General features: G+C 42.3%; 2 protein-coding genes and 2 long non-coding RNA genes across 4 annotated transcripts in view; 2 read left to right on the forward strand and 2 right to left on the reverse strand.

Annotated features, from left to right (window-relative positions):
• MAPKAPK3 (MAPK activated protein kinase 3) overlaps nucleotides 1-21,939 on the forward strand; it is a 73,181-nt gene that overhangs the window by 26,942 nt on the left and 24,300 nt on the right. The gene's annotated exons all lie outside the window — the stretch shown is intronic.
• Nucleotides 1-21,939, reverse strand: part of LOC307209419 (uncharacterized protein) — a 104,702-nt gene that overhangs the window by 1,716 nt on the left and 81,047 nt on the right. The window contains exon 4 of the mRNA XM_079964478.1: nucleotides 4,066-4,315. Within this exon, the coding sequence (XP_079820604.1) occupies nucleotides 4,247-4,315 (69 nt within the window). The 3' untranslated portion in view covers nucleotides 4,066-4,246. The remainder of the gene's footprint in view (nucleotides 1-4,065; nucleotides 4,316-21,939) is intronic.
• On the reverse strand, nucleotides 15,486-18,053 carry LOC307209431. Its single transcript, XR_013835582.1, has 3 exons — nucleotides 17,968-18,053; nucleotides 17,772-17,882; nucleotides 15,486-16,734 (listed from the first exon to the last, which is right to left on the reverse strand). It is a non-coding gene; the product is annotated as an uncharacterized lncRNA (long non-coding RNA).
• LOC307209433 lies at nucleotides 17,877-19,736 on the forward strand. The gene is made up of 3 exons (XR_013835584.1): nucleotides 17,877-17,959; nucleotides 18,020-18,710; nucleotides 19,358-19,736. It is a non-coding gene; the product is annotated as an uncharacterized lncRNA (long non-coding RNA).

Consider the following 21,939-nt stretch of genomic DNA (forward strand, 5'->3'; position numbering starts at 1 on the left):
TTCAATGTCTATCCCTAGGTATGCATACCATAAGCCTGCTGAATTGGGCCAATGGCTCCATCTAGTCCAGCATTCCTATTGTCACAGTGGCCAACTAAATGTCTGTGGGAAATCCTCAAGGAAGACCTGAGCACACGAGCATTCTTCCTTCCTGCAGTTTCCAGCAGTTAGTATTCAGAGTTAGGAATTCTGGGCAGGATTTTCTGAAAACATCAATGTCATCAAACTTATCTCCATGGATTATTTTCAGTTTGTGTCTAATTGATCTCAATGAGAAGCAAGCTTTTTTTCTTTGCTGGTTTTCTCATTGTTATTTGGATCACTATACATATACTACTATGAGCATATACTTCAAGTTTCCTAAAGAAATGCTGACATAAACAGATAATCATAAACATAAAAAATACTTATCTATTAATGCTTATAAAATTGTGCCACAGAAATCTAGTTCATCATATCTCTTAAGTTTATTATAAACTTAAACTTTAAACCTGTTTGGAAAATAAAGACTATAAGTAGCAATATTACAGCATGAGATAAAATAAGTCTTGCAAATATTAATTATGGCAGGCAAAACTAGCAGCATTTTTAAATTATATTTGATTTTTTTAAAACTTTAATTCTACCTAGAACCTCCACCATTTGGGGTGAGGAACCTGTAGCCCTCCAGGAGTTGTTGGACTACAACTCCCACCATCCCTCCTAACTCCATTTGGTTGGCCACACCAGGAAGAAGATGCTGGACTAGTAGATGGTGACTGGGCTGTTCATATGCTCTTACATCTTTAACATACATAGACTCGGGCTGTGATACACGTTTAACAGGGAGGAAGTCCCATTCAATTCAGTGAGACATACTTCTGAATAAACACGTACAGGATTGTGGTGAAGCCATTGGTGAAACCACATTTTGCACTTGTTATAAAATTTAGAACAAGGTTGTTGTTTTTTGTTTTTTAATGATGTATTCAGTGGTAGGAATCACTGAGTAGTTAGACAAGTCAGAGTAAAAAACCTAATTAGCTTGATACGCTACTGCTGCCTTAGTTGAGTTTGTATGCAATTTTTCATTGGAGCTAATCAGCCCAAGGATGCTTATACTTACATTTTAGCATCTATTATGGGAACCATTTTGTATAAAGAACAGTAAGACAACAAAGATATGGGGTGGCCTTTTGAACAGAAAGCATGACCAGAGTTTTGTTGGTTTTTTAAAACAAAACCAAGAGACATAAAGGAAAGTGTGTGTTTGTTTGTAAAATAATTGCTATAAATCCATACAAATCCACGAAATGAGCAGAGTGAAAAATAATTCTGTAGTTCTACCACTTCAGAGGAATATTTAACCAAAAGCTGGGGTTTAAAGTATACATTTTATTCTGTGACAGACTTCTTTCAAGATATTTTTGAGGAGTTGATTACCGGTATGTTTTTTTCTTATTTTGGAATTAAAATAGCTTTGGCTTTTCAACTCCTGAGTTACTAGAGATGTTTCCTGGCAGTGGGTAAACTGGAGTTCAAAATCTAATTTAAAAAACAAAAGAACTATAATAGCATGTGTACCTCCCCCACTCCAAAAAATCAAAGCTTGTTTCAGAGACACCCTAAATCCAGGTGTGTTTGGCAGTGATGAGATGGTGGAAAGGTAATAATGATGGCACTGTTAACACTGGCACTGTGTGTTCTTAATATTTATGGAAGTTTGTAGGTGGGCATAGTCACTACAGGGAGAATAAATTTAATTTAAAAGACAATAAAAGGCAGAGGCTGGAGAGAAGGTATATGAACCTTGTACCCTCCACAGAGCTGGAAGAGAAACTGCCTCTATCTAAGGTTATAGTTGATCCCTTTTAGATTCAGCTGTTGATATTTACTTGAATAAAAAAATTATTTTCACTCAGATAACAGTAGAATGCTGGAACACAGGCTGCGTAGCCATATCTTGTTTCTGCTATTCAGAATTAGTCTCTATTATGCAGTGTGCTGGCAAGTACTGATTTCACACTATCATACTCTTTGGTAAGCTTTTGTTTTACTCGTAGTCAGTAGCATGAGCATAATCCAGCAGTGACTTCGGTAGGATGTGGGTTGCTAAGCAGTAAGTAATAGTTGATGTCCTCAACAATTTGAAGGCATGAATGTCATGGACTTCATTTCTCCATCGCTATTGTCACTTGAAATGGCAGCTGAACCCTTCTAAAGAACTGCAGCTGCATGGCTTGGTCAAGCTTCCTTTGTATAAGCACAAGTTAACATGGAAACGTGTTTACCAGTTCTGTAGCACATCATATTCTGAACAACGATGAAAGGTGGCATGGTATGTCACTCTGTAGCTGTGGAAGTTTGCAGATTCAAAAACAGATTGTTAAAGTGGTTGCTGTGACCTGAGAATACAGATAGCATGTTATGAAACATTCCCATGTTAACTCATATTTACCCAAAAGGAGCTTCTCCAAGCCATGCAGCTGTAATTCTCTTTCAGGATTCGACCAGTGGGAAACTTCACAATTTATTGATTACTATGGACACTTGTGACTGGGGGAGATATCTACTTAAAGGGTTTGTTGAAAGGGGAAGGTCATCATCAGTAGGCACCCGAAAGATAACAGAGATGGCCTCTGTCTAATATTCAAGGGGAGAGAATTTCAAAGGGTACGGACCTCCTGATAAGATGGTAACTGCAGGAGGCCCTCACCTGCAGAGCACAGTGATTGACTGGGTATATGAGGGGTGATGTTTCAGGTATTCTAGTCCCAAGCTGTATAGGGCTTTATCCACCAAAACCAGCACCTTGAACCTAGCCAGGTAGATAATTAACAGCCGGTTGTAATCCAACAACTGGCAACCTAGCAGTTTGAAAGCACGTCAAAATGCAAGTAGATAAATAGGTACCACTCTGGCGGGAAGGTAAACGACGTTTCCGTGCGCTGCTCTGGTTTGCCAGAAGTGGCTTAGTCATGCTGGCCACATTACCCGGAAGCTGTACGCTGGCTCCCTCGGCCAATAAAGCGAGATGAGCGCCGCAACCCCAGAGTCGGCCATGACTGGACCTAATGGTCAGGGGTCCCTTTACCTTTACCTTTGTAATCCAACAACATCTGGATGGCCGTCTGTTGGCTACCCTTGCATTGTTGCATCAGTTTTGTGATGTGCTAAATTTCACATGGGTTTTGAGCTCATGAGCCTGAGACCTGCAGCTACTTCTCATTTTTATTTAATTAACACCATTTGAATCAAATAGGCACAATTCGATTCTCAGTGGGATGTCAGGGGATGATCAGCGTCCGGGTTGCTTTTTCTCCTTAAAGGCTATATGATTCTCTGGCTTCTGTGGCATTTCATTTTTAGCATGGAAAGTGCTGCTATTTTTCTGAAATATAAGTCTTCCATCAGTTGAGCATTCCAGCCTCCTGGCGTAACTGAAAGCTCTTTTACTGATGGCCCCTAATGCTGGAAAAACTGATGAGTCAGCCTTTCAGTGGCAGGAAATGCTTAGAAATGATGAAAGCAAATATGTTATGTTCTCTTTGCTTTCCAAGACTTGGAAGAATACATTTGCTGAATCACATCAGGAGTTATCTTTTTCCTGATAAGCTCATGTCCATGTTTTGGGACTTTAGCTGAAATGGAGAACAGCATAAGGGTGCTAACAGCGCATTTCCATTTAATGCTGCTAGCTTTGGACGCCTAAAGTTTAGGGATATCTTCTGCAAAAGTACTGTTTAGAGGGCAGAGTTGTATGTCTGAGAGCCTCAAACTCATAACTGTATGTATATTTTACATAATAACAACTACAGTGAAAAGTGTGTATTCTCGTTAGGAATAGTAGCAATATAAGAAATGTAGCTTTTCTCTTTAGCCATTAAGGTTAGAATTGTTCAGGGTTTATTTTTTAAAAAAATGAAGGCTGAAGATATCTGAATTCTAATAAAAATCCACTGATCTCAAACATTGACTTTAGTGACGGCTTTCAATCAGATGTTTCTCAGTCAATATTTAAGCAAGCATCTGCTTCTCCTGTGTATTCATATCCCCCACATAACTAGATTTTCTCCAATATCTTACCTGTTAAGGAAATGCTTGGTTATGGTATGCTTTCTCTTATGCAGAACAGGGACTGTTCCACCTGTACAGAAGCTTTGATGCTTTCCTCCCACATGCTGTTCATGTCCTTCAGTACCCCTGTAATCCAATAGAAGTGAGGAAGGAAGCAGATTGCCTTGCCACTAATGCTTGGAAAATTGGATCAATTGTGACTCCTGGAAGAAGCGGAAATGGCTTTTGTCTTTTCCCTCCTCCACATAGATGGAAAAACCTTGAATGGAATGGGGGAGGAAAACAGACATCTTAGCAAGGTCACAAAGATGGTAGGTTTAAAATTCTTAACAGGGTGGGTGGGTGCTCAGAGAAAATAGATAATGAGGATTCCTGAATCCTTGCTGCTGACTTTGCTGTTTTATGGGCAATGCTCAGCAGGCTGAGAAGTTGAGACATTTAACACATTTATATCCTCCCTTGAAATACCTTGGTTCTATAGGCCATCACAATCTCTAAAATGATCCATGAGAGTGTTCCTTAAATATTTTCCAGAGGAATGGCTGTGTTAGAGATTCCCAGTGCCTTCCTGTGACCTTCCAAGGCCCAGATAGACAAGGAGACTCCTTCCTTACCAGCCCTTGGGATGCTCCCGGAGCCCTCACACCTCTTTCCCAGAGGCTGGTAAGGAAGGTGCCATGCTTCTGGGCTTTGGGAAGGCCATGCGAGGGCTGTGGGATGCTGTCAGAACCCTCCCACTACCTTCTTAAAGCCTGGTAAGTGGGAAAAGCCTGCTGGGTACATGGGTGGGGTTGGGGAGAGCAGAGAGTGGTGGGCTTCCCTGGCTCTCCATTTATTTATTGCCCCCCCACCCCCACTCATGAAAGGTTGTGGTCTTGTAAGTAAAACTGTGGGCTTACTATATTTAGAATGGTGGATAGGTGGATAGACAGTTGATGAGTCTAATCTCAAAAGCAGAGGTAACCAATGTGTTGCTCTTCAGATGTTGCTGACCATATCCAGTTGTCAAGGATTTTGTGAGTTGTAGTCTAGGGGCAGCTGACTTGTGGCCCTTCAGAGGTTAGCCATCCCTGTGGCAATTCAACAACATCTAGAGGGGACCACATTGACTGCCCTTGACAGGCTAGTTTCCTAATCCCTGTTTCCTGTACAACATACAGTGGCACCTTGGTTTACAAACTTAATCTGTTCTGGAAGTCCGTTCTTAAACCAAAACTGTTCTTAAACTGAGGCACACTTTCCCTAATGAGGCCTCTTGCCTCTGGTGCCCTTCCACTGTTCGGATTCCATTCTTAGACCAAGGTAAAGTTCTTAAACCAAGACACTATTTCCAGTTTTGCAGAGTTTGTAAACCAAATCATTCTTAAACCTGACTGTTCTTAAACCGAGGTACCACTGTACTTTCATTCCTATAGTCCACAAAAGCTTGTGACATAACAAATTAGTAATTCTTTGAGATGTCTTTAGTTTTAAGATTCTATAAGGCTCTAAAGGTGCTTTCGCAGCAAAGAGTAACATGGTCGTCATCCCACCTGGAATATACTGTGATATACTGGAATAAAGGACCAATATTTATACATACCGACATAAATTTCTAAACTGCTAAATCAAGAGAAATAAATCTTCTCAAAACGCTATACATAAAAAGCTCTATAAAATCAAAAGTAAAAATATAAAAAGGCAAAGATCAGAAGAACATAAAACTGGTTGCATGGCAAGATAAGCTTGTGGAAATGAAAATGTTTTCAGCTGGTGTATAAAACTAAGCACGGAGGATGCTTGCCTAATATACAAAGGCAATAAATTCTATGATATATGTGCTGTTGTGCTAAACATCCGATTCTTTGTGGCCACCGGACAGATGTCATAAGAGGAAGTTAGCAATGCACCTCCATCAGATCTACAAGAATGGATAGGAATGTATAGAGAAAGGCAGTCCTTTAAGTTGGCTGGTCCCAAGCTGTTCAGGGCTTTATAAACCAACAGCCCAGATTGTTCACCCTTGGAGTCTATGCAGGATAAGATAAAAGGAGACATAACTCCTGTTCTTCAGCTGTAGAGTAATAATCATCTTTTCAAGATTGAAGATCTGACATGGTGCCATGATTTCTTGCACTGCAATACAGAATTGATTACTGGGAAGAAATCCCCCTTGGTTTGCGTATTTCCAGATTAAAGCTTGTGTACAGTGATATTTAAGATTAAATCAGCAAGTAGGAGATATGACAGATCTTGAACAGCTTATTATGAGAACTATGAAACACATGATGACAGAAATATATCATCTGCTTAATAGGTATGATACAGAGCCAGAACAAATGAAAGGTTACATGATAAAACGAGTTCAAACTATTAGAGAAGACATACAATTAGATATCTGGGGAAAGTTTTTGCAAGAGCCACACAAGTTCTCCTTAAATATGAGAATAAGGGGGAAATGTTCCAAGATATATCACTCCGGACCAGATACAGAAGATTAATTAAAATTATTCAGTCACACGCTGGAAATGCCGAAAAGGGAGAGGTGACCCCCCGCCCAAATGTGATGGGAATAGGATGTGTCAAAAGTAACTGGAAGAAAATTTAAAATAAAATAAAAATAATATTGGGTTACGTAATTCTCCATTCAGTATTTTTTAATTGAATTATGTGAAAAGCTGTTCTGCTGTTTTCTTTTCTGTGTACAATTTTGAAGTATAGTGGGCCCCAAAGGCACAAAGCCTTTAAGGAGAATGTTGTTCTTGATCATTGCTGTGCACCAGCCCCCTTTCAGATGTGGGTCTGGACTCCTTTAGGGGATCTTCCTGGAACTGGGGATCAAAGGCTTCCACCTCCTCTATTAATCTTTCAGGTTATCCTTAAGGCAACCCTCTATTTTGGCTTGCAGTACCTTTTGTGTCTGTATTGTACCTCTTAGGAGGCCACATGTTTTGGATTGTTCATTTTTCTCTCCCGTCTGTTTGTCTACTCCAAACCTTGGCAGAAGGCAGAGCTCTACCTGCTCAGCCCCCCTGTTTTGTTGCTGTTATACTTAAGGAGGCTCAGGTATTTATGCCTTTTTCTAGGGAGACATAAGAACATAAGAACAGCATGCTGTATCATCAGGCCAATGGCATCCAGCATCCTGTTCTCACAGTGGCCATCCAGACGCTTGTGGGAAACCAGAGAGCAGAACAGAGCATAAGAGCATTTTCCCCTCCCATGGTTTCCATTAACTGGTATTCGGAAGCACTGCTGGCTCCAACTTTGGAGATAGAGCATAGCCATCATGGCTAGTAGCCATTGATAGGTTACTTCTCCCTATCCTCTTTTTCCTAGTGTAATCACACAATCTGCTTCTGATACTCTGTACTACTTGCTTTGAAACAACTTTCTTAATGGCAGCTACTTCCGTTTTAACTTCTACTCTTCATTCTTAGAGAATGTGTTTTCATGGACTAGTTTCAATTTTCCGTATTTCCCTGCTTGTCGTTGCCACATTCTGGAGAAAAGAGGAAAAGCTTCTGAAATATTTTACTTGGGATTTCTAATCTCAGTAAATCTGAGCAGCTTTGAAGCATCACTATGCCACTTTCCTGTTTGGGATGCCAGCACTCTTTGTAAATGTTCACATTCCAAGTGGTCCATGCAGTGATCGTAGACGAGAGTGTGCGTGTGTGTTTATATATCCCTGAACAGCTGAAGAGATCAATGCAGTGTGTTGCAGATCTATATTTTCTCTACTCTCTTTAGGATGCTGTTTAACTGGTCATAATCTAACACAAGTTGTGCACTACTAAGTCACATTAATGTCGATGGGACCTAGAAACCCTTAGTTTTATAGTCTAATTAATGAAGGAAAACCACAAAGTCCAAAGAAAGCCACCTTGTCCTAAATGATTCCGGCTATTTGCTCTCAGGTGTTATCAGTTACAGTAAACGCTAAATGTCATTTGCAGTTAGTAGAACTCAGATCATTTCTCAGCTTCTTTCTGTTAGCTAAAAATGTGAGGGAAGCCAGCCAAGGACATGTCAGAGGTGATAGAATAGTTCATTTTGAAATCTCGACCGTATTTGGTCCATCAAGAGCTATGGAATATGAATAAGAAGTTATTGTAGTACATTGTAGTTTGGCCCAGTCTTGGTATTTTTAGCAGCTGAGAGAGGCACCAATTTTAGTAGTAATACCAGCAATTTTATGTTTTGAACTGTCTACTCCAAATGGCATGTGGCCATGGGGAAGAAAGACTGTCAGATAATACCGCCTAGGAAACAGATGACAGACTACCTATAGCAGGTGCAGTATTACAGGGCATATGGGCATCTTCAAGGGTGTGCTCCAACCTGCGTGGAAATTGCAGCTGATTTCAGTTTGGTCTTTAATTGAGTTGGTGCTAATTTTGCATGTTATCTACATGTGTGCATTTCCTCAGCCTTTAAGGTGAACTTTTGGTGTAAAGAAACCTTTCTCTTTCCCCAGTAATGGTGAATTTAAAAAACTCTCCTGTTTCAGCCTGATTTTGATGGTGGCTCATTACTGACAAAAAAAATTAACAATGTATGATCCATTTGCGATATGTTCTCTTGATACTGATAGTTCTGTCCTAACATGTTAAAATACTGATGGAAACAGAGGAGCAGACTGAACTAGGCTGATGAAATAAAGTGTGTGACGTGCCTAGAATAGAATACTCCAAAATAATACATAGTAATAATGCATAATATCCACCATCATTGCCTTTCATATGCGTAGGCAGATCCTATCATGTCCTTATGCTCTCCTGTGCCTAATTCATGGCTTTTGTTTTCATCTTGCTTGTTTATTGCTTGATTGTGCATTTCCGGTGTTGTGTGAGCGTCTCATAAAGCATCTCTTGTGAAAGCATTCCTTTCATTTTAATAAGTCTGTTCAGAAGCATGGTAAACAAATCCTGCCCACACACTTAGACCAGAAACCTAGTGAAGCTCTGATACAGGAGAGGGTAGATCATATGCACAAGAATTGGAAAAAGCAGACCAACCCCACCCCCCAACCATTCTGAAGTTACACAAGATGCAGTAGCAGGAATATATTGCCAATAGTTTTCTCATTAATATCTGGTCTCATACCCAAATAGTTGAGACGGAAATAGATTTTGCAGCTAGCCCCAAAGGCATGCAAAATGTTATTTACAAAAATGTATCATAACTCCTCTGTTACGAAAGCTGAAGAATTTCGACTCATTCTGTCTCCCTGGAAAACAAAATTATGAATCTAAGATGCGGTCCAAGAACGTTTACATCTTGCCTAGAGTTTAGAGGGAAATAAATGGGTTTTGAAAATGGTGCTTTATATACATCTAATATGTTTTGTACAGGTTTCTTAACTACTGTGTCAGCACAGTGCCCATGTATTTTTCTAACCTACTGAATTCTTCGCATTGATGGCTTTTCCTTACTCCTGTGTTTTCCCTTTGCAGTTTGTTGGAAACTCCCCTGTTGAACTTGTATTTCTACTTTAGTATTGTCTCACCCATCTCCAGCCTCTGAAATGGCTCTCTGTCGTTAGCACATAAGAGCCCTGCTAGATTAGACTGAAAAACTTAATTGGTTTGCCATGTTGTTTCTCCTAGTATGTTGTGGGAGGAAGCCAGCAAACAGCACTTAAGAGTAATAGTCATCCCCTGCTGCTTTCCCCCCAGCAACTGGTATTCAGAGACATCCCCCAACTAGGTGCCCTCCGGATGTTTTAGACTACAACTCCCATCATCCCTGAGCATTGACCATACAAGATGGAACTAAGGGAAATTGTAGTCCAAAACATTTGGAGGGCACTAGGTTGCAGAAGGCTGAGGTAGCACATAGCCATCTTGACTAGTAGCTATTGTTTGTCTTTTTCTCCATGAATTTGTCCAGCCCCCTTTTGAAGCTGTCTTGAGTTGTTGACCATTGCTGCATTTTATGAATATGAATTCCATAACTTTAACCACGCAGTGTGTGAAGAAGTACTTGATTTCGTCTGTTCCGAAGCTCCCACTATTCAGATTCACTGGGTAGCCCCAGGTTCTAATATTATGAGAGAGGGAGAAAAACATACATGTTCTTCACACCATGTGTCATTTTATGACACTGGATCATGTCCCTGCTTACTTGCATCTTTCCTAAATTAAAAAAGGTAAAGGTAAAGGACCCCTGACAGTTAAGTCTAGTCGCGAATGACTCTGGGGTTGCAGCGCTCATCTTGCTTTACTGGACGAGGGAGCCGACATTTGTCCGCAGAGTTTTTCTGGGTCATTTGGCCAGCATGACTAAGCCGCTTCTGGCAAAACCAGAGCAGCGCACGGAAATGCCATTTACTGTCCCACTGGAGTGGTACCTATTTATCTACTTGCACTTTGACATGCTTTCAGAGACTGCTAGGTTGGCAGGAGCTGGAATCGAGCAATGGGAGCTCACCCCGTTGTGGGGAGTTGAACCACCAACCTTCTGATCGGCAAGCCCTAGGCTCAGTGGTTTACACCACAGTGCCACCCGCGTCCCCTTCCTCAATTAAGAAGCTCCCAAACACTGTGACCTTTCCTTACAGCAGAGTTGTTCCAGCTTCCTGATAATTTTGGTTTCCCTTTCCTGCACCTTTTCCAGTTCCATGATTTCCTTTATAAGATGTAGTGACTCAGTGGTGAACAGTATTCCAAGTGTGATAGCACCATAGAGCTTTGTATAAAAGCATGACGATATCAGCAGTTTTATTTTCAGACCCTGTCCTAATGTTTTCCAGCGTGGAATTCTCTATTTTCACAGCTGCCGCTCATTGGGTTGATGTGTCCATTTCCATGCTGCTCCTTCAGCTTGGAAGTAGATTAGTCTCCCTGCCCCCCCCCCGGCCATTTGTTACATAACTTCCTATTTTCCTTTCAAGGACGCCGTCTCACTTTCATGGGAGGGGGATGCTTTGTGGTGGCTCCTGTGCCACAAAGCTCATGTCAGAAACTCTGGGCCACAACAGAGGGACCTTCTCCATTGAGCGGAGCCCTCTGTTACTTGATCAGGAATCACAAATCTTGGTTCAACTCAATGGTCAGCCCTTCTCCTTCCTACAAAGCCCTCTGTGTGTGCCACAGGAACTGAGACCGAAGAATGAGTTTTCCATTCTTTAATGCTGAATTTAGTTCACTGCTGCACAATGGGAAGCAGCCCCAGAATCAAACCTCAGCTGCAAGGGAACAGTTAACTGGACAGAGCTTTTCAAAGCAACCTCCAGGCTCCACCTGCTTATTCCCTCATCTTTCAAGACCTCCTGGTCTCTCAGGAACATGAGAGGGCATCCCTCACCAGCTTATTTGCTCTCCACATGCCAAAGCCTTTTGCAGCCATCATCAGATATCACTGGAGCCTGCAGCTTTGCTTGTTGTTGCAAGCATGATGCTTTCTGCCCTGGTGCTCAGTAACAACTGTGCTGAACTTCCCTCTCTCCCACTAGAGGGCTCCATAGCGGGTCTCCCCCACCCACCCTCACACATACCAGTCAGCCAGATGGTTGGTTCCCTTTCCATGCTCTCATCATACTGGGCTTCCTCCTTCCAAAGCTCAGTGCAGTACAATGCACATATCCCTTCCCCTGACATTTTTTCTCAAGCCCTTTGGCACATGCAGAGCGCAATCTCTTATGCTGAGCTCTGCAGCCTGCAGAAATCCGACACTTAGTGCAGTGTAAGAGACTTCTCCTGAGTTGGGGGAAGGTGTCTATGAGCTCCTTACTAGAGTGTCAGGGCATCTGTCTCTGGCAAGAATATTTATAGAGGCTTGATTTTCAATCTTTCATGTCACAGTGGCAATTAAGGTTCTTATACTGGCAACTGAAGGCAGGCACTGCTTGGTCAGTTTTATATGTCCCTACCACTCGGCGTATGTAAGTTGCTTTACCTTGATGCTTGCATTTAAGTAAGTAGGGTCCTGGAACGTGTGTAGAGGAGGGCACCCAAGATGATCAAGGGTCTGGAATGCTTGAGGTAGTTGGGTATGTTTAGCCTGGAAAAGGGGAGACTGAGAGGATATATGATAGTCATCTTCAAATATCTCAAGGGATGTCACATGGAAGAGAGAACAAGCTGGTTTTCTGCTGCTCTGGAGGGTAGGTCTTGAACAAATGGCTTCAAGTTACAAGAAAGGAGATTCTGACTAACCATCAGGGATACCGTTCTGACGTTCAAGAGCTGTTCAACAGTGGAATGGGCTCCCTCGGGAGGTTGTGGACTCTGCTTCCTTTGAGGTTTTTAAGCAGAGGTAGGATTGCCATCTGACAGATGCTTTAGCTAAGATTCCTGTACTGTGGGGAATGGGACTCGATCATGGGTAGGCAAACTAAGGCCCGGGGGCTGGATCCGGCCCAATCGCCTTCCAAATCCGGCCCGTGGATGGTCTTGGAATCAGCATGTTTTTACATGAGTAGAATGTGTGCTTTTATTTAAAATGCATCTCTGGGTTATTTGTGGGGCATAGGAATTCATTCATTTCCCCCCAAAAAATATAATCCGGCCCCCGACAAGTTCTGAGGGACAGTGGACCAGCCCCTGAAAACTTTTGCTGACCCCTGGACTAGATGACCCTTGGGGTCTCTTCCAACTCTAGAATTCTATGATTATAAGTTAGGCCAGTTAATTTCAATGGGTCTACTCTGGGAGCCCAGTTGCTGGCTCGAGATAGCAAAATTGCTTTTTGTATTTTAAGGAGATTAACCCTATTAGAGGTCGAAGGAAGTGTCCACACAATATAGTAAGTGGGAAGGCTTTCCCATTTATGCACAGAGGTGATAAACAGCTTTAGGATGTTATGAGAGCATACATCTTAATGTTGCTGTTGCCTGTCAGGAAACACCTTGAATTTAGCTTTAATCTCCCTCTTCCTGTGAACTAAAGACAGTGTTTATTAAAGGTGTTGTTGTCACCATCATCCTGGGAGGCAGAGCCCTCTTTCCCAAAAGTACAGGGCACACGGTTTAGGGGCAAGGGTAGTTGGAATGCTTCATTACTAACCTTGCTAAATCCCTTCTTAGCCCTTTTGATTTCTTTGCAGATTAAGATGATTGCTTTACTACAAAGGATGTCTCCACAACAGGAACAGAGCATGAGCTCCTTTTCCATTAGCACACAGCAAAAATTATGAGGTCCAAATAGCCCCTCATTAAAAATCATTTGGGAACCTGGGCGCAAAAGCATTTTAACTTTCATCCAGGCCTACTTTATTCATAATTGTTGACTTTTAAGCATCCTGGTTTGGGTGGGAACTTGGATAATGTGAACTCTCTTCTTTTTCTTTATTACCTCATAGTTGACTTCCTGCCTGAAGATGTGATCCTTTAATCCTGAAAGCTTGCATGTCTGTCCTGATCTGCTTTATGTAGTGTGATTAGTTAATGAATTTCACTACTAGAATTATTCCCCCCTCCCTTATGCATCAGCATTGCTAATGATTATTTTTTAAGGTTGTGGCCCTAAGCACAGGAAGTCCATCTGAACTCAGTGAGATTCGCTTGCAGGTAAATGTGTTTAGATCTTGCAGTAAACTTGCAGTTTCTATTGAAATGTTATAATTGATTACTCATCTATGTAAAAGTAATTATCCATCATCAGAAGTTTTTTTAGAAGGGGAAAATGTGCACAAAGTATCTGACATCCGTAGATTTCTTCCCAATCCATGTTGATGTGTTTCTCTAAATCTCTATCCTGCCCCAGAATGTTTCCGTATCTGCAGGAAGAAGGTACAAGGCAAATGAGATCTTTCACATACAGTAACTGTGCATGTTGTTCTGCTCTCCCAATTGTGAAGAGTCCTGAGAACAGAATGATTGAAATATCATATATCTGATACCTGAGCTTCTCAGCAGATAATCCTATTTTCAAGGTCAAAAGATTTATAATGTTCAAAGCAAGCAGAAATACTAAACAGGATCCCCTATTGGGAATTGCAGCACTTTGAGAATAAATTGACAGGCTCTTCTTCTTTCCTTAAATTTTTGTGCAGCTGAAGTCACCAAATCTCAGTTCAGAACAAGCCCTCCTAGAGTAAGCAAAATATAATGCAGCTTAGTTATTGATGGGAACATGTCAAAAAGCATGTTGGTGGTGCTATAGTTCCTCCACTGGTTCAGCTTATCCCAAGTATTCTTTGTTCTTCAGTGGCACACAGTTTGTTTTTGTCAGCAAGTGTGTATTGGTTGTGCCATCAAAGGAATTGCAGCTTTGCAGAGGTAGCTTGGAGTTTAAAGGGCACAACAGAAAAATCAGCATGTGTATCAAAATAGGTGGTATTTAAAGCTTTGTTTGTGGAAACAGGTGGCGCTGTGGGTTAAACCACAGAGCCTAGGACTTGCCGATCAGAAGGTCGCGGTTCGAATCCCTGCGACGGGGTGAGCTCCCGTTGCTCGGTCCCTGCAGCTGCCAACCTAGCAGTTCGAAAGCACGTCAAAGTGCAAGATAGGTACCGCTCTGGCGGGAAGGTAAACGGCATTTCCGTGCGCTGCTCTGGTTCGCCAGAAGTGGCTTAGTCAAGCTGGCACATGACCCGGAAGCTGTACGCCAGCTCCTTCGGCCAATAAAGTGAGATGAGCGCCGCAACCCCAGAGTCGGTCACGACTGGACCTAACGGTCAGGGGTCCCTTTACCTTTACCTTTACCTTGTGGAAACAGTGGGAAGATGAAAGGTCAAGACCCAAACTTCATTAATCTTGTAGACCCACACTAGCTACTTGTGACAGTGCTGAACAGATAGCAGGATGAAGGAGTGTCTCTTGATCTCCTTATTAGATCAAATGTGTGTGTACAAAGACAGCAGCAGCACACTCCTGGCTGGTTTGGAGTCAATGCTAGCTGCTCCTTGTAGGTAGTACATTGTGGTTTCTAGGCAACCCCTGGTTTCATTCTTGGCTGTTTTGGAGTAGGTGAGTTGTTACATGGATGCTTAGCATGCTATTTCGACACTTTGCCATTGAAGGAAATGCCCTCAAAATTTCCCTTCTGGTAAAGGGAGGTAAGCTAGAGGGAGGAGTGGGATTTTGATATATGTGTGAGGTAGAGGTAATGTTAACTGAGTTGTTAATGTGCATTAACCAGCCACTGTGCACATGAACCAGGCCACATGAAGAATGTGCATGTAATCTATCGGTGAAGAGGGAATTTCACATATTTCCTGGCTAATATACATAATATTCAACAGGCGTTGGAGAATAGACATATATCAACTGGATTTTGAACATTCTCCAATCACTGTGCATAACCTCCAGCAGGACTTAGGGAATATATATATCTCAACTGCGTATTGTAAACTGTCTGGCCCCCAGTAAGGTTTGGAGAATGTGCATATCTCAACTGCATTTTGTTTGTCAGTATGCATAGTCTGCAAGAAGCATGTTCTTGTTTTTTTAGCTCTGGTTCAAAAATGTGAAATCTGCACTCTCTGGGCTGCTTCTGGCTACCGCTTTATCTTATGTAGTTTCCAACATACCCATGGGCTGGACATCTGAGCAGCATGAAGAAGTGGGGCTCCATATAAAATCAACTTTTTCTCACTTTGTGGGCAAATTATGTGCACATTCTGTATGAGCCTGATGAATGTGCACGATGGCCAGTTGTTATGCACATTAACTGCTCAATTTACATCACCCCTAACATATGTTATTACATTAATTAGTTTCTAAACCAACCTTTATCTAATGATCCCAAGACAGCTTACAAACTGAAATCTCTATATTAAAACAAGATTCACACTGCAGATTTTTAATAGTATTAAAAAATATCATACAAAACACAATGCAGTTTAGTTCAGACTATATGCTAAACCAAACCTTGGCTTAGTTCACAGCAGTGCTGCAGTGTAGGAAGAGCAAAGCAGCCACAATCCTCTCTTGGGAAGCCATACATTCATGCTAAGCCATGGTTTAATTTAGCATTACGTGCAAACTGGGCTACTGGCTGGCAAACAATCCACAATATTGCTAACCTTAATGCATCAGTCATCACCAAATCCCTTGGTAAAGAGGTACATTTTTGGTTTGCATTGAAAAGTTAATGTTGACACCAACCACATATCTGAGGAGCGTAAGTTCTGTAGATTGAGTACCACCACAGAGAAGCCCCTGTCTTGTGTCACTATTGCTCACTGGGCAGGAAAGTAAGCAGAGCCTTCACTGTCAATATTGGTGTATAGGTTGGCTGATATAGAGGAGGGCTCTTTCAAATATTTGGATCCCAGTTCATTTACAATCTGAATTGTATTTGCTAGACACAATATTTGGATTCCAGTTCATTAACAAACTGAATTGCATTTGGTAGACATAAGGAACCAGTGAAGCTGCTGTAAAATAATGTATAAATATAGGTACGGGTGGGTGGGTGTGTTTCTGTGTCTCCCCTGCTGGAAGGCAGGCAGATACTGCTGGGCAGCTCAAACTGCATTACTGAAATCCATCATTAATCTGCTCTGGTTCAGATTTGGTATACCTGGAGAATTTAGATTAAGGCATACTGTCCTACTTCAGCCCGAAGATGCAGCGCTTGCAGAGGCCTTGTTGCGAAGAGTGCAGAGAATACAAGCCACTTACATGCTGCTGCTGTTCTTAAGTAATGTGCAGCCAAACAAGACCGCCCGAAGCTCTCTCGTTGGAGGTGGCCATTAAATCCAATAACTTCTGTTGTTGTCACTAGATACTGCAGAAACAGCCAAATCCTGTGATGACAGAAACAGCAATTTCCTCCCAGCTGCACTTTGACAGGGTAGATATCTTAGGAAATGTTTTGTACATTGGTACAGATATCATAGCATTGTTATAAAGGGTGTGTTTGTGTGTGTTTCAAATGTGACTTTCTCCTCACAAGAGGGCAACCCTAGGGCAACCTCTCACAAAATATATCCCCCAGAAATAATCTGCTGCATTTTAGAGGTGCAAGAGGCTTTGGAAAGGTAATAGACCACCTGTTCAGACTCCCCAGCCCCTGAATTCTCATGGGGGCGGGGGAATCTGGTAGGAGGCAAGAGAGAGGCCAGCAGCATTAATGGGCACAATCCCACGTTGCTCCCTGTGCTTTCAGACAAATGCCTGAACAGGCCTGTTGCCACCTTCCCTGCAATTCTGGACATTCCTTCAGAAAGGGGAAGAGGATTGCTGTTCTCTGTTGTGCCCCTGTTGCAAGCAGGTTTTCTTCCTACAACAGTGTTAATCCCTCTGTGCTGAATGTTCTTTCCCCCCATAGGGATGAACGGAATCCATTAAAGTATAGGACATAGTAAAGCAGTATTCTCAGGGACACCATTATGGGGGAGGCAAAGCCTGTTTCCTCTCTCTGGTGACTCCGGCCACTGAGAAGCAGTTCTATTCCTGCATAACTCTTGTTTCTTGGTCACATTGGAATGTGACAGTGAGGGGAAAGGGGATAGCTAGACAAAAAGTTAGATGCTCAGAGGAAGCTTTTTTGAACAAAGCTGAATCTGCGGGTTCTATTTATCTGCATACTCATTGGTCAGGAAACCCTATTTCTAACGCTCCAAGCATTGACAGCTACCATGAATGTTTCAGTCCATGGAAATTAGCCACAAATATGAAAAAACTAAATAGGGAGGTCCTAGAGAGCCAGTGTGGTGTAGCGGTTAAGAGCAGTAGACTCGTAATCTGGTTGAACTTGGTTTGCATTTTCGCTCCACCACATGCAGCTGCTGGGTGACCTTGGGCTAGTCACACTTCTTTGAAGTCTCTCAGCCCCACTCACCTTACAGAGTGTTTGTTGTGGGGGAGGAAGGGAAAGGAGAATGTTAGCCGCTTTGAGATTCCTTCGGGTAGTGATAAAGCGGGCTATCAAATCCAAACTCCTCTTCTTCTTCTAAGTAACAAAGGAGATGAATTTTATTTCAAGAGCTTGTTTACATGATCCAGCAATACCAAGATAGGTAGCTCACAGTGGTTACCTTCTTAATGTGACTGATCTGTGGTTTTGCTTGCACTGATTAGTTCTAAAAGTATTGGTTCTTTTCCTTGTCTCTTCACACTGGGTTCCCATTTAATGTCTTAGGCTGAAGCAGTGGCATCTATCTGCAGGATTATGATGCCAATACAGTTTGTATCAGTCATTCTGAGGTTTTCCTTCATACATCTTAATTCTATTAGATGCCTGGTAATTGTACATCCTTCTTCCTTGTATAAACCTAAATGGGTTGCAACACAGATTATATAAACAAACCAATGGAGGCCCGTATCATGCAAAAAAAAATATATGTTGTTGTTAGGCTCTGTACATTGTGCGTAGTTTTGGATTTATTTATTTTTACCCATGGCAAACTGATGAGTCTCACGTACTGTTACGAGGTGCATTTTCTGCTTTTCAATTTTACAAAAAAATATGCAGCATATTATCGGTAATGAATTCAATATAACAAGGTGATTTAAATTAAATCAAGCATTTCCTGGTGAATCTCAAGAGTTTTCTGTGTGCTTGGCTTCTTTCCTTTAGGCAGCTGCCACTGCCACTTCGCAACAGGCAATGCTTGTCACTTGGAAAAAAAAATATAATCTGGGCTTGTGGCCAGAAGACGAGAGAGGCAATAGTGCAAAGGAGTCAATGTTTCAAAATGACAAAGCCCCGTATTTCTGTGGAGCAGCTTCCCTCTGAAGAAAGGTTGCCACATTTGAGATCTTTTAGTTTAGAGAAAAGGTGGGTAAGAGGTGACATGATAGAGGTTTATAAAATGATGCATGGAGAAAGTGGATAGTGAAAGATTATGTATATCCCTTCCTCATAACACTAGAATTTGTGGACATCCAATAAAGATGAAAGGGACGCGGGTGGCGCTGTGGGTTAAACCTCAGCACCTAGGACTTGCCGATCGTATGGTCGGCGGTTCGAATCCCGGCGACGGGGTGAGCTCCCGTCTTTCGGTCCCAGCTCCTGCCCACCTAGCAGTTTGAAAGCACCCCTAAGTGCAAGTAGATAAATAGGTACCGCTTTCTAGCGGGAAGGTAAACGGTGTTTCCGTGTGCTGCGCTGGTGCCGGCTCGCCAGAGCAGCTTCGTCACGCTGGCCACGTGACCCGGAAGTGTCTGCGGACAGCGCTGGCTCCCAGCCTCTAGAGTGAGATGAGCGCACAACCCTAGAGTCTGTCAAGACTGGCCCGTACGGGCAGGGGTACCTTTACTTTTAATAAAGATGAGTATTAGAAGATTCAGGATGGAAAAGAAAGTACCTCTGAATGCCAGTTGCTGGGAACTACAGGAGGCGAGACTGCTCTTGTGCTCAAATCCTGCTTGCTGGTTTCCCACAGGCAACTGTTCAGCCACTGTGAGAACAGGATGCTGGACTAGATGGGCCACTGGCCTGATCCAGCAGGCTCTTCTTATGTTCTTAAAGGAGAAAACAATTGTTTTGTAGCAATGTAAACAACAAGCTGGATACCATTTTCACAAATGTAAGAGACATTGAGAATCTTGTGCCAGTAATCATTGTTATCATCAAAGTGTCATTGTTCTTATTTATATAGAGGAGAAAGAATTGTCAGGAGGAACCTGTGGAGGAAGTAGGTCAATAACACTTTTCCTCACAGGAATTAGATTTCTTAAGCTTTTACCCAGAGTTATCCTAGAGCTTTCTGAGGAGCAGAAGGAAAGATCTCAGTTGAGCAAAAGCCATTTATTTGACAAGTTTACATCAGAATGACCCCCCTCCATTAGATCCTTTAACTATTTAATCAAACAGAAATAAATCTTAATGAATTGAATAACTTAAAATATTTTAAAATTGACATAAAATTTAAAAATCCATTTCATATATTATTACAAGGTAATAACTCCTGCCAACCTAGCAGTTCGAAAGCACGTCAAAGTGCAAGTAGATAAATAGGTACCGCTCCGGTGGGAAGGTAAGCGGCAGTTCCATGCGCTGCTCTGGTTCACCTGAAGCGGCTTAGTCATGCTGGCCACATGACCCGGAAGCTGTACGCCGGCTGCCTCGGCCAATAAAGTGAGATGAGCACGGACTTCCGGGTTAGCGCGATCCGGTTAATGGCGGATTCCCTCCGAGCTCCGGAGGGAATCGGCTCCATTGCAGACGGGTCTTACCGCAACGGCGACGCGGGGACCCTTAGAAACCGCAGGCGCGGAAGCCTGCGGACCTGGTGACTCGGCGGGCACCTAAAGCGCCCCCCCGACCCACGAAGAGCCTTTTTAAAGGCTGCGGAGAGGGTACGGGGAGTGGCGTGGTGCTGTGAGTAGACCGCTACTGCAGTGGAGCGAAGCCGCGAGCCATGGCTGGAGACCACTGACTTTCTTCCCTGAAATTCGGACTTTAACTAATCCATGAGTAGATTGGAATTTGCACTTAAAAAATTTTATCCTTGAATTCGGCACGATCGGGGGATGTGCTAAAGGGAAGTCCGCACCCCCCTGCCTACAGAAAATTTAAAGCAAAGATTGGAGAACTAAAGTGGAGAGTTCTTTCTTTGGTGTTTTGCAAAAGATAATATTTGTACGAATTTGACAGAAGAAGATTTGTGCTGGAGAGTAAGAGTGGAATTTTAGAAGTTTTTGTTTGAACCTCCCCAGACCCGGGGGTGTCCTCTATGTGAGCCGGAGAAAAAGGAACGAGGAGTTTGACAGCTGTCAAAGGAGCTGTCAAACGGGCAGCGAAAGTTAAAAACTTTATTATTTAACACTTTTTGGACTTAATTTGTTACATTTGAACTAAAGTGGTTGGAAACAAAGTAGGGAAATAACAAGGTAAAGGACTATTGGGAAAAGACTATTAAGTAACTAGAATCCCCCTAGGGGAAACATTGAAACATTACAATGGCTGCAGATGGAAAATTACAGGCAGAGTTAGAAAGAATGTTTTTTCTTGTGGGAAAACTGCAGGAGCAGACTACGGTTATGAGTAAACAACTCATAACCTTGAACTCTAAAATAAATGACTCTGCTGAAGGCACAATGGACTTGACTGGGGAAAAATCTGCAGCTGAATCAGAAGAGATAGCTTTGGAACAGGGGGAGAGTGAGCAAGGGCCAGTACAGATGGAGACTACCAACCACAAGCCTACATTGTTAGAATACAAAGAAGAAGACCCTTGGATTACAAATCTGCGAAAGATGCGAAAGAGGAGGGAGGAAGCCCCTGGAACATCTGGAATATTTGAATTTAAAAGAAATAAGAAATATGACTGGGGCTTCTTCTTTGAGTATGGATTGGTTGACCTTCTGCAGCAGCTGGTGTCAAGTACTTTGGATGGAAGAAATTCTGATGAGACCGAGCTGGAACTTCCTCGAAACCCGAGGACCAATGAGGAGGGCTACCAACAAGATCGGCAAAGAGAGACTGACAAGGACTTAAAGGCCTCAGATGTGAGGAACCCAGGCTAAAAACTGTTTTTGTGGATGTGGGGACATTTGGAAGGGACAGAAACCGGGGCTGGGGGGGGGGGAGGAGAACTTGTTTTTAAATCTTTATGACTTTTGTGTTTGATTATTATGACCTATTTTCAAGATTAAAGGGAAATTCATGGAAGGAACTCGAGTCGACCTTAGAAAAGGCTTTAATATTTATAAGAAAATTGGATAAGTAAAATCTGGCCAAGTAAATGGTTTTTTAAAAATATATATATACAATAATAATATGCAAAGGATGAGAGATATGAATTTGCTGAGTTAATTTAACTGAACTAGGATGTATGAAGGGGGGGTGGGGGGAGGTCAAGAACTGGGGTTAGGAAAGTAAGGTTATGAAACTTTATACGTGTTGTCTTTGTTTATGTGTGTGTATGTTTGTCTTGATAAAATGTGAAAATTTAATAAAAAAATTTAAAAAAAATAAAATAAAGTGAGATGAGCACCACAACCCCAGAGTCGGTCACGACTGGACCTAATGGTCAGGGGTCCCTTTACCTTTTACCTTTAAT

This window comes from Podarcis cretensis, assembly GCF_951804945.1.
Source record: "Podarcis cretensis genome assembly, chromosome: 2".
Lineage (NCBI taxonomy): Eukaryota > Metazoa > Chordata > Lepidosauria > Squamata > Lacertidae > Podarcis > Podarcis cretensis.